Source organism: Balaenoptera ricei, chromosome 7 (genome assembly GCF_028023285.1).
Source record: "Balaenoptera ricei isolate mBalRic1 chromosome 7, mBalRic1.hap2, whole genome shotgun sequence".
Classification (NCBI taxonomy): Eukaryota; Metazoa; Chordata; class Mammalia; order Artiodactyla; family Balaenopteridae; genus Balaenoptera; species Balaenoptera ricei.
The window spans coordinates 103,657,367-103,669,072 of record NC_082645.1 but is presented as its reverse complement, the minus strand read 5'-3'; the positions used below and the strand labels follow the sequence as shown (position 1 = coordinate 103,669,072).

At 59.7% G+C, this 11,706-nt stretch overlaps 2 protein-coding genes across 3 annotated transcripts; one reads left to right on the top strand and one right to left on the bottom strand.

Moving 5' to 3' along the window:
- Positions 1-60: 60 nt before the first annotated feature.
- Positions 61-6,780, bottom strand: TMEM198 (transmembrane protein 198). 2 transcript variants are annotated; one of them, XM_059928783.1, is made up of 6 exons: positions 5,999-6,780; positions 5,660-5,879; positions 5,142-5,346; positions 2,347-2,922; positions 1,091-1,293; positions 61-735 (listed from the first exon to the last, which is right to left on the bottom strand). In XM_059928783.1, the coding sequence occupies exons 3-6, from the start codon at positions 5,305-5,307 to the stop codon at positions 598-600; spliced, it is 1,083 nt and encodes a 360-aa protein (XP_059784766.1). In that variant the 5' UTR covers positions 5,308-5,346; positions 5,660-5,879; positions 5,999-6,780; the 3' UTR covers positions 61-597. The 2 variants fall into 2 exon arrangements, with proteins under 2 accessions (XP_059784766.1, XP_059784765.1); XM_059928782.1 differs by having other exon boundaries at positions 5,660-6,780.
- CHPF (chondroitin polymerizing factor) lies at positions 6,255-11,133 on the top strand. The gene is made up of 4 exons (XM_059928781.1): positions 6,255-6,785; positions 7,833-8,406; positions 8,916-9,095; positions 9,428-11,133. The coding sequence occupies exons 1-4, from the start codon at positions 6,472-6,474 to the stop codon at positions 10,685-10,687; spliced, it is 2,328 nt and encodes a 775-aa protein (XP_059784764.1). The 5' UTR covers positions 6,255-6,471; the 3' UTR covers positions 10,688-11,133.
- Positions 11,134-11,706: the final 573 nt, after the last annotated feature.

The window sequence follows — 11,706 nt, the reverse complement described above, 5'->3', positions numbered from 1 at the left end:
CCAGAGCAGCACCCGCCCACCCCCATTCCCTGCCACTGCCCTCAGGCTGGTGGCTTGCAGAGGACAGGGGACCAGGGTGAGGGCTGCTGCAGTTTGCCCCATGGACAAGGACAAGAAGTCTTAGATGAGTCCGGCTGAGAGGTGGAGGCGATAGGGGAGGAAGGTAGACCTCCTCCGCTTAGACATGCAGGAGAGTAGCCCATGGGACCCCAGCAGTGGGAGAGGAAGCAGGGCCACCCTCGGAGAAGCCCTACCAATCAGAAATCTAAGGCAGGGGTCCCAGTGTCCTCTCCAAGCCCACCCCTCCACGCACGCACACACAGGCGACACACTCACAACCCTGAGCACACCCCAGCGGGGCTCACACTCGCGTCCCTCAGGAGCCCCTCGGGAGCTTGGGCGGAGGCTCTCCCCTCAGGTCAGGCCGAGCCTGAGATAGGTCCTTCCTTCTGGAGGCCAGGCCATCCCTCTCCAGGGTGGGGAGAGACACAGCCAAAGGCCACAGGGCCAGGTGGGCTGAGTCATGGCCCAACGGGCCTCCCCAAGCTGGCAGAGCTGGTGACCGATGAGTGTAGGCGGGCAGGAGCAGAGAGACTGCTATACCCGCATGGGGGGCCCAGAGCAGGCCGTCAGCGGTCCCCGGGACCCGTACTCATAGTCTGCATCTGTGGGCGAGGCCATGAAGGAGCTCAGCGAGCTCCCTGTCTGCCGGTCCCGGAAGCTCTGGATGTAGCTCTGTGGGAGAGTAAACACAGGTGTGAGAGTGCCACTGCAGAGCCCTTCCCTGAAAGCCACCCAGGCAGACATCCTCAGCCTGCACTGTCACAAGCCTGAGACGCATCATGATCTGCTGTCAGCCTAGGACCTCGCCACAGACCAGAGTCCACAGCACTGAGACGCTACCCCGCACTATACCTCATTAAAACTCGCTCTCAGGACACCTCTCCCCCACCCATCAGGCTCCCAGTACAGGGGTTACGATGGGTGGACAAGCGCTAGGCCTTCTAGACAGTGACCAGCCCCTGGGGAAGGCCCAGTCCTGCTTGGACAGAGTCTACAACACTCCCTTCTCCCCACTCGGGGTGCTCACCGGGGAGAGGATGTCTCCGTTGAAGCGTTTGATGGGCACTGGCCTGCGCCGATAAGCAGGGTCAGGGGGCCCAGGCCTTGGAGGAGCCCGGGGGCCTCTAGGGGGAGGCCTTGGGGGTCTCTTCTTGCGCCGCTTCTCCTTGCGCTCTTCCTGCTGCCGAATCCTCATCAGCTGCACACGACGGCGCTGCCGGCTGATGACCACTGTGAAGGGGTGGGCAGAGCAGGGTCTCAGAGGCCCACGTGCCTCATCTCGCCCAAGCCTCCCCATCCCTTCTAACCTGAGGGCTCCAGGCTCCCAGATTCCCCTCATCCGAAACCTGTCCTCCTTTACTTTCCTGGTGTCCCACCTCCCAGATGGGACTTCGCACAGTTCTTTTCTTCCAAAGGTCTTTATGGAAGCTTCCTAGACTCTAGGTGCCTGCTTCCCAGCTGCTACCCCTCTCCCAGTCTGGAGCCATAGGTGACTCACCTAGACCAGCCATCATCATCTCTCGACTGGACAACTAAGCTGCCTCCTCACTGGTTCCCCTTCTATGCCTGCCTTCCCTGATGCTTTCTACACTCAGCAGCCAGAATGAGCATCCCAAATGCTAAATTAGACTATATCCTCCCTCCTTTAAACCTCCAGTGGCATCTCACCACCCATCTAATGAAATCCAGAGTCCTCATCATGGCCCACGGTGCCCACACAATCGGCATCCCTCACCCACCACTCCCACCCGACTTCCTCAACAGGCCAAGCTCATTCCCTTCGCCCTTGCTATTCCCTCTTCCCGAGCTCTTTGCATGGCTGGCCCCTTATCCTTCAGGTCTCTGCTTAAATGTCACCTCTTCCAAGTGACCTTCCTTGGCCAACCTGTCTGTATTTCACATCACTCTGCACGTCTCTTTCATATCACTCCACACAATGGGAATTATCTTGTTAATTTGCGTGTCTAGTGTCTGTCTCCCCCACCCTGAATGCAACCCCATCAGGGCAGGGGCCCTTTCTGTTTTGTCTCTGTTGCATCCCCAGTGCCTGGAATGGGCTGGCACAGAGCCGCTGCTCCATCTGTTGTTGTGGCAGGAATGGTGGCACTGAAGTGCCCATCCGGGCACTGAAGCTCCCAGACCCGGAGCCGGTCAGCTCTCTAACTCAGCTGAGGCCTTCCGCTGCTGGTGTGTACAGCTCCTTCCCCCATCCACCGTTGCTCAGACCCACCCCCCCTCAAGCACCCATTTCTCTCACGGCCACCCTGGCCTGTGCCTCCTCACCTTCCGTGTGGGAGTCCCGCTCGGCGGTCACCCGCCACTGCACCAGAACGCCCATCAGGCTGAGCAGGGGCCAAAGTGCCAGCAGGGCCCAGCTCCGCCAGCAGAGGGGGGGCACGGGGGCGGCCCGCAGACGCTCCACCGCGTAGCGCCCCAGCAGCAGCAGCTCGGCAAAGTAGTCGGCAGCCGTGGCGATGAGCGCGGCACCCGTCACGGCGGTGGCCAGGGTGGTGAGCGGGCGGGGCCAGCGCAGCGTGAGCAGGGCGCAGAGCAGGCCGCCCCCCAGCAGCAGCCCCAGGGGGCCCCAAACAGAGCCTGGCTGGTAGTAGGGCGCGGAGCCCAGTAGGGCGGCAGCGGCGAGCAGTAGGCCGAGCAGCAGCCCGACCAGGAAGAGGCCCACGCTGCGCACCAGCATGGCCACCAGCCCGCAGAGCAGCCCGATGCCCAGCGCGATGCCTGCGCTCGCCCCGGCACTCAGCTGTGTCTCCAGCACCCGCTCTCGGTAGCACAGCAGGAAGATGATCACCGAGCCAAACAGCAACCCAGTGAGGAAGAGTACTGCCTTGAAGCAGCGGTAACCTGGAAGGGAACAGCGGCTAGTGAGAGCCCAAAACGAGGTCACTGGGCTGGAGGTAGGAGGTCAGAGGGGTCAAGGACAAGGAATCCCAGGGGAACCAGAGGCAGGCCACTAAGATCAGAGAATTGGGGGTCATTGGGGTCCAGAGGGTGGCAGTGAAGGGACCACTGGGGTCAAGGAATGATCAGAGAAATAGGTCCTCGGGAGTCACTGGGAAAACAGAGCGGCAGTCATTGAGATGAGTGCTGGATTTCTGAGATAGCGACGGATCACTGGAGTCAAGGGCGACTCAGTAATAGGGTCACTGGGGTCTTTGGGATCGTAGAGGTCAGAGAGAGAGGCCCCTGAGGTCACAAGTGGATCAGCAGTAGAGTCACTGGGCTCTTTCGAGAGGGATTGTTCAGGGTGATGAGGCATTTGGAAGTCAGAAAGAACTCAAGAGGTGAGGTCACACGGGTTCAGAAAGATGAGGTCTTTTCAGGTCAGGGGAACTGACGGATGTGGAATCATTGAGAGTATGAAATGGTTTCTGAGCGAGGGTAATACTGAAGCCAGAGAAATGGAATCATTGAAATCATGGTGGCGGCAAACAGATGATGGGGTCATAGGGATTCCCCTATGTTAGGAGTAATAGAGGGAGTCAGAGGGATGGAAGGTAATGAGATAGCTGGGGGGTAGTTAGGGGTCACTGGGGCTTACAAGGAGTCATAGGGGGTCAGAGAGGATTATCGGGGGAAATAGTGGCTGTGGTGTTTCAGAAAAATGGAGGTTATAGGGCCATTAGGCCCATTAAGGGTACCTGGAAGTGTGAGGGACTTGTAGATCCTGAAAAGCTGAGAAGATGGAAGTCAGAGATGGGGGTCAAAGGGTCAGGGAGAGCCAAAGAGTAAGGTCATAAAGAGGAGAGTCCGTTCTAAGAATGTGGGGAAGCATTGGAGTCCAGGAGGTTCTGGGGTCAGAAAGAGGAGTAGGGCATGCACAAGGGCTCAAAGAGTCCAAGAGCCCGAGAGTGGGAGCCTCCAAGAAGGGTAGGGTGTCAGGGAAGCCCAGGAGAGGGAATGGCAGGCTGCACTGAGCAACTGTAGAGGGAGTGGGTACGAATAGTGGAGGGGGCGAGGTCACAGAGACTCCTTGGAGACCCAGAATGTGTCCTGAACCCTTAGAGGGGCTCTTCCCCCTGCCCACTCTGCAGTTGTTTGGTCCCGAGTCTGGGGGTGGAAGTGGAGGGACCATCTGGCTCCCATCCCTGCCTACTATCCAGCCATTCGAGGGGGAGATGTAAAGGCTGCCGAGCACAAGTCCTGCCCCACTTCTGCTCAACCTGGAACTCGGACCTCCAAGCCTCCTTTTCACTTCACCCAGCCACCTATAATGCTCTGCCTGGAGGCGTTCCTCGGATGCCCAGCCCATAAAGCTCTCCTTTACCTGAAGTTCGGTACCTCTTGCTGTAGAGTCACTGGGCACTTACTCCACTAGACCATCTGGCACCTTGGTGCAAATTAGAAATAGTTGTGCCTTCCTCTAGGCAAAGCAGCCTTGTGCCAAGGTCTAGAGTTTGGCAAGTAGAGCATGGGCTGGATTTCAGCCCCCACTTGCCTTTCCAACTGAACTCCCTTGTGCATCCTGGACAACTATCCACAGCAGCCCCAATTACTGGAGGCTGACTTGTACACACATCTCCATGTGTGTGACTCTAATATGTATCATTTAGCTTCCTGTAATATGTATCACAGATGTGAATGTTCCAGAAGTCTCTTCTTCATCAGACAATATGCCCTGTGGTAAGGGACCACGTTAACTCACCCTCCTAAATGTTTTCAGTGCCTACCTAGCACAGTGACCTAAACACATCTTCACCACAATAGCTATTATTTATTGAGTACTTACTAATTCTCACAGCGCCCCCGCCCCCCGTGTGAGACAAATATCTTTGTTCCCACTGTTCAGATGAGAAAACTGAGGCTTAGAAAGGTTAATGTGCCCAAGGCATCATAATTAGTAAAGTGCAGAACCAGGTTCAAATTCAAGCATGCCTAATTCAAAACCCTGTGTTCTCTAGGATCTAGAGTCTAAATTATCTACAAACGTGTGGGATGAAAAAAAGAGAAACGAAAGCTAGTTCATGGTAGTGGTAAAGTTCTAAAGAAGGTTTGGGGTGCCTCAGGAAAATAACTTGAGGAAACAGTGGGGGGCCCGAGTGAGGAATGAGATGGGGTCTCACCGAAGAAGCAGTAGACGACTCCAAACAGACAGCACATGATGCAGACGAGGGCTGGCAGTGCCTGGTACCTGCGCTCCAGGGGCTGTTCGCAGGGTGCACCCCAGAAGGCATCATCTGGCTCGGGGGGCAGCAGCTGGAACCGAAGTGTCGCCGCAGTGCCCGGCATAGTGCTGGGAACAGTAGGGAGTCACCCTCCCACGTCAGCCTGACAGAGAGGAAGTTGGGGTCAAGGAGGAGTCCTGGGTCTCCACCAGGATGAGGGTGAGAATAGGAGTGGAGAACTAGGGAAGGACACAGTGGACAAAGGAGTGGTGCCCACATCACACAGCTCTGGAAGCATCCCTGAAGTAAGGGACAAAAGACAAAGGAGGGGAAAAGTGCCTGGCTAGAGGGAGCTGGGATGAAGAAGTTAAAAGGGGGACTGGGTTGAGGGGAGATGAGGGCAGCGTGCTGCCGGTGAGGAGGCAGCCAGGAGACCGGTCTGTGGGCGGCTAAATCTGGGATTGTCCAAGATCTACCTGGGCTGGAGGCGACCTGAGCTTCTGAGCGAAGGAGGCTCTCCGGCCGGGGTTGCCGGGCGCCAGAGGCTCCAGCTGACTGGTGTCCGGTAAAAGTCCGCGGTGAGGGGAAGGGGGCTGTTGGGCCGGAGGGACCGGTCCCTGCGCGGCGGCGACGCCGCTCCGCCTCCAACACCGGCTGGCACTCCAGTCCCGCGACGTCCGGGCACTTAGGCTGGGCCTGGGGGAAGGGAAAGGAGCAGGAGTAGGGGCTCGGGCTGCCCCAGAGCCGCGGCCCCATGCCCTGAGCCCGCCCGCGGCCTTTGGTGCTGATGGACAGCTCCGGCCTCTGCTCCTTACGTCACTCAGGGCGCACCATCCAGGCAGGGGCGGGCTGCTTCTGACGTCACACAGGACGCACCAACCACGCCGGAGGGAGGTAGGGGACTCCGCCCCCGACGTCTGCCTCTCCCGCACTGAGGAGGGGGCACTTCCGGGGGTCCTTCCCCTTTAACCTCCCCCTTCTCCTCCCTCTCCGGTAGCCGGAGCCCGAGACCCCACCCCGGGGGCGGGGCCCTCCCAGTGACACGTCGGACAGCGGCGGCCTCCGCTGAGGCTCCCGCGCCCAGCGCCGGGACCCTGCGCGGTACCGAGCGGCAGCTGGAGGGCGATCGGAACGCGGCGCAGGGGATTCGGCTCGGCGGGGAGGGAGGGCGGCCCGCCCGCTTGGCTCGGGCCCTCCGGATCCGCCCCCTCACCGGTCCCGCCCCCTCGAAGCCTCCTCTTGCTGCTCTGGGGCTGCTCCAGGGCCGGGGGCCCGCGGTCCGGGCGCCATGCGGGCATCGCTGCTGTTGTCGGTGCTGCGGCCCGCAGGGCCCGTGGCCGTGGGCATCTCCTTGGGCTTCACTCTGAGCCTGCTCAGCGTCACCTGGGTGGAGGAGCCTTGTGGCCCAGGGCCGCCCCAACCCGGAGATTCTGAGCTGCCGCCGCGCGGCAACACCAACGCGGCGCGCCGGCCCAACTCGGTGCAGCCCGGAGCGGAGCGCGAGAGGCCCGGGGCCGGTGCAGGCGCCGGGGACAACTGGGAGCCGCGTGTCTTACCCTACCACCCCGCACAGCCTGGCCAGGCCGCCAAAAAGGCCGTCAGGTAGGGATCAGACTCGCCAGTCCCACCCCCTGGGAACCGGCTGGGACGGACGCGCAGTGGAGGCCGCCAGGGGCTGGGTCAGGCCCCGGAAGGAAGGGTCTGACCGGCCAGGAAGTCTTTGGGCCCCGATAATTTCCGACGGCCCTGCTTCCCAGGGAGGTTTGGAGCCCATCTGAGGCCTCTCTGGGCCCCATCCAGGCCTGGGCAGAACTTGCCCGCCTCTGCCCTAAACCTGCTTGACCCCATGGACCCCCCAGAGGTCCTCATAGCTCCCTGGCTCGGTGTTAGGTTTAGAGAAATGACTAGTATATAGAGTGGGTGCATAGAGAGAGGGAAAGAGAAAAGAGAGAACTAGGATTACCTGTATCTCTTGTTCCTGGGTGGGCACCTGGGGGAGGGGGGGTGGAGGTTTGTGGGAAAAGGGTGATGTACCCATTCCATTAATGCCTCTCTGCCTATGAGTTGAAATAATTTCTCCGAAGTAACACCGAGTTCAAATTCCAGTTCTGCAACTTACCTTCTGTGTTACGGAAGGTAAGTTTCTGGAACCCCTGACCCCCCCCCCCAAACACATTCACTACATCTCTATGCCGTTTATTCTGTTACATCATTTACGTGATGTATTTGTGGTATAATGGCATATTATTTAGAAATAAGTGTATACATGATGTGTGGAGCACCTATGTGCCAAGCATTTGGCTAAGTGCTTTAAAGAGATACAATCAGCCCCATTTTACAGATGAGGCTACCCAAGGCTCGGATGGGTTTAATAACTTGCTCAAGGACTCAACCACTAAGGAATGAAACAGGGAATCAGACCCCAAATATATCTCTCATATCTGCATGGATAATGCCATCTCCCAAAAGCACTATGGTAAGGCCAGTATTTCCCTTAAATACTCGTGATCCCTGGGGGAGAGTTGTTATTCTATCATAAATGAAACAGGCCCAAAGAGGACATGACCTGCCGGAGCCTGTGTATGCTGCCCTCTACCTGCCCTGTTGTCTTTTTAGTAACCTTGTGCCATCTTCTTCCCCCACCCCCAGGACCCGCTACATCAGCACAGAGCTGGGCATCAGGCAGAGGCTGCTCGTGGCGGTGCTGACCTCACAGGCCACGTTGCCCACACTGGGTGTGGCTGTGAACCGCACGCTGGGGCACCGGCTAGAGCGTGTGGTGTTCCTGACAGGCTCGCGGGGCCGCCGGGCACCACCGGGGATGGCCGTGGTGACGCTAGGCGAGGAGCGGCCCATCGGGCACCTGCACCTGGCACTGCGCCACCTGCTGGAGCAGCACGGCAACGACTTTGACTGGTTCTTCCTAGTGCCCGATGCCACCTACACCGAGGCGCACGGACTGGCTCGCCTAGCTGGCCACCTCAGCCTGGCAGCCGCTGCCCACCTCTATCTGGGTCGGCCCCAGGACTTCATCAGTGGAGAGCCCGCCCCAGGCCGCTACTGCCACGGTGGCTTTGGGGTGCTGCTGTCACGCACACTGCTGCAGCAGCTGCGCCCCCACCTGGAAGCCTGCCGCAACGACATCGTCAGTGCGCACCCGGATGAGTGGCTGGGCCGCTGCATTCTCGATGCCACCGGGGTGGGCTGCACTGGCGGCCACGAGGTAGGAAGATAAGCCACCCCACTGGTGCCTCCTGTCTGGGCGTGTGCATTTCCCCCTGAGAGGCAGAGGGGGTGGTTGGAGATATGGGCCTGGGTTTCCATGCAGTTCTGTCATCTTCTATCCCTGTGACCTTGGGTAAATTACTGAATCTCCTGAGCCTCGGTATCCTCATCCATACCAATGGAAATAATTTTTTCTCAGGGCTGTTATAAGGATTAGAAAAAATAAGGGAGCCTTGCACATACTAGGTGTTTGGTGTTGGCCATTATTATTTTATTTGAGCCCCTGGACAGCTCTGAGATAGGATGCATGCCCGTTTCACAGATGAGCTAGCAGAGGCTTGCTCAAGGTCACACAAGCTCACAACTGGTCAAGATAGACTGAAGCCCACAGAATTCTGACCCCAAGTCCACAGCAGGTCATAGGATGGAGGGATGAGACACAAACTATGGGGTAGGGGTGGGGGGCGACTCTCCCCTCATGTTTCCCACTTCCCTTCCTCTCCCCAGGGAGTCCACTATAGCTACCTGGAGCTGAGCCCTGGGGAGCCCGTGCAGGAGGGGGACCCTCGTTTCCGCAGTGCCCTGACAGCTCACCCAGTCCGTGACCCTGTGCACATGTACCAGCTGCACAAGGCTTTTGCCCGAGCTGAACTGGAACGCACATACCAGGAGATCCAGGAGTTACAGGTATGGTCTGGGCTGGAGGTGGGGGGGTGAGGGCATCCTGAGAGGTCTCAGAGATCCCAGGGAAATACAAAATTAGCACAAGAATCACAGAACAAACCTGCTTCCCACTCCCTGTCTGCTTCTACCTTTTCTCTGGAGCCTCTCCAGAGACCCCCATTTAAGTCTTAGGCTGCCTCCATCTGGGGAAAGAATAAGTGGGGGCCCTGGGTGGGCAGAGGTTGGCAAGGGACTGGGAACCTGTCCTGAGTGGCACCTTCTGCCTGCCCAGCCCCCCAGCTGTGTGCTGGCCCCTGTGGTCTATGCCTCGCTCATGGCCTGTTCCTCCAACCCAGTGGGAGATCCAGAACACCAGCCGTCTGGCAGCGGATGGGGAGCGGGCAGCCACCTGGCCCGTGGGCATTCCAGCGCCGTCCCGCCCGGCCTCCCGCTTTGAGGTGCTGCGCTGGGACTATTTCACAGAGCAGCATGCTTTCTCCTGCGCTGATGGCTCGCCCCGCTGCCCACTGCGTGGGGCTGACCAGGCTGATGTGGCCGATGTTCTGGGGGCAGCCCTGGAGGAGCTCAACCGCCGGTACCACCCGGCCCTGCGGCTCCAGAAGCAGCAGCTGGTTAATGGCTACCGACGCTTCGATCCTGCCCGGGGTATGGAGTACACGCTGGACTTGCAGCTGGAGGCATTGACCCCCCAGGGTGGCCGCCGGCCCCTCACCCGCCGAGTGCAGCTGCTACGGCCACTGAGTCGCGTGGAGATCTTGCCCGTGCCCTATGTCACCGAGGCCTCGCGTCTCACCGTGTTACTGCCACTGGCTGCAGCCGAGTGTGACCTGGCCCCTGGCTTCCTGGAGGCCTTCGCCGTGGCCGCACTGGAGCCTGGCGATTCTGCGGCCACCCTGACCCTGCTGCTACTGTATGAGCCACGACAGGCCCAGCGGGCGGCCCACGCCGATGTCTTTGCACCTGTCAAGGCCCGTGTGGCAGAGCTGGAGCGGCGTTTCCCCGGTGCCCGGGTGCCCTGGCTCAGCGTGCAGACAGCCACACCCTCACCGCTGCGCCTCATGGATCTGCTCTCCAAGAAGCACCCACTGGACACGCTGTTCCTGCTGGCCGGGCCAGACACGGTGCTCACCCCGGACTTCCTGAACCGCTGCCGCATGCATGCCATCTCTGGCTGGCAAGCCTTCTTTCCCATGCACTTCCAGGCCTTCCACCCGGCCGTCGCCCCACCCCAGGGCCCGGGACCCCCTGAATTAGGCCGAGACACAGGCCGCTTTGATCGCCAGGCGGCCAGCGAGGCCTGCTTCTACAACTCCGACTACGTGGCGGCCCGAGCGCGGCTGGCGGCGGCCTCGGAGCAGGAGGAGGAGCTGCTGGAGAGCCTGGATGTGTATGAGCTGTTCCTGCGCTTCTCCAGCCTGCACGTGCTGCGGGCGGTGGAGCCCGCGCTGCTGCAGCGCTATCGGGCCCAGACGTGTAGCGCGCGGCTTAGCGAGGACCTGTACCACCGCTGCCGCCAGAGTGCGCTCGAGAGCCTCGGCTCCCGCACCCAGCTGGCCATGCTGCTCTTCGAGCAGGAGCAGGGCAACAGCACCTGACCCCGCCCTGCACCCCTGAACCCTGGCAAGGCGGTGCCCCGCCCCGCTCTTCCCCAGCCACCCGGAGCCACCTGCCAGCCTCGCAGGACAGGGCTGGCCGCAGCCTCAGACCCCAGGGCAGCCCGCTGGCCCCCTCTCTCTGGCTTGGGGGACCCTTGGGCTTAGAGCAAGCCTGGAAGAGGTACCCTTGGAGCCACCCCTTTCTGCCCCAAACCCGGTCTCCCTGCCCTCTTGACGCTGCTGATTCAGGCTGTGGCCTCCGAGTATTTATGCAGTGCAATCTGCCTGACGCCAGCCCCACCTCCTAGGGTCCCCTGGGGGGCTGGGCTGTAGATGAGTTGTTGGAGAAGGGGGGGAGCTGAGAGAGGAGGGGCGGTGTCGCCCAACCTCTCTCCTCTGCAGTCCTGATGAAGCTCCCTGCCTTTAATAAACTGGCTGAGTGTGGACTAGTGGTTCTTTTTTTTTTTTTTAAAGTATTTATTTATTTGGCTGCGCCGGGTCTTAGTTGCAGCACATGGTATCTTCATTATGGCATGCGGAACTTTAGTCGCGGCGTGCGGCCTCTTTTAGTTGTGGCATGTGGGATCTAGTTCCCTGAACAGGCATCGAATCCGGGCCCCCTGCACTGGGAGCACAGAGTGTTAACCACTGGACCACCAGGAAGCCCCGGCTAGTGATTCCTGAGTTTTTGAAAGGCAGGCATGGGGACAGGGAGGGCTTTGAGGATGGAGGCTCCTTGTCCTGGCTGGGGCCTGTATTTCCTTTTCCCAGGGACCGAGTCATGCATATGCCCAGCCCCGCCCCAGCTCCCAGCTTAGTCACATATACACACAGAGAATTCTTTATGCCTCTTTATTCCCAACTTTGTCAGCACTTTATAAAACCAGACTGGAGGCAGAGAGGCCTGAGGAGGCCCACTTCCCCACCCCCAAGCTCAGCCAAGTTCTGAAAGATCTGCCTCTCCCTGTGGAGGGGACTCTGGGAGTGGGGTTGGGGCAGAGGGAACTGGGAGCTGGGCC

Bases quoted from the DNA above. Each gene is read 5' to 3' on its own strand.
- TMEM198 (XM_059928782.1), bottom strand. From the start codon at position 5,307: ATGCCGGGCACTGCGGCGACACTTCGGTTCCAGCTGCTGCCCCCCGAG. The intron at 1,294-2,346 runs GTGAGGAGGCAC...ACCCCTTCACAG, and splicing joins GCGGGACTCCCACACGGAAG to TGGTCATCAGCCGGCAGCGC. The intron at 736-1,090 runs GTGAGCACCCCG...ACTCTCCCACAG, and splicing joins ACGGAGACATCCTCTCCCCG to AGCTACATCCAGAGCTTCCG.
- CHPF (XM_059928781.1), top strand. From the start codon at position 6,472: ATGCGGGCATCGCTGCTGTTGTCGGTGCTGCGGCCCGCAGGGCCCGTG. The intron at 8,407-8,915 runs GTAGGAAGATAA...TCCTCTCCCCAG, and splicing joins GCTGCACTGGCGGCCACGAG to GGAGTCCACTATAGCTACCT. The intron at 9,096-9,427 runs GTATGGTCTGGG...CCTCCAACCCAG, and splicing joins AGGAGATCCAGGAGTTACAG to TGGGAGATCCAGAACACCAG.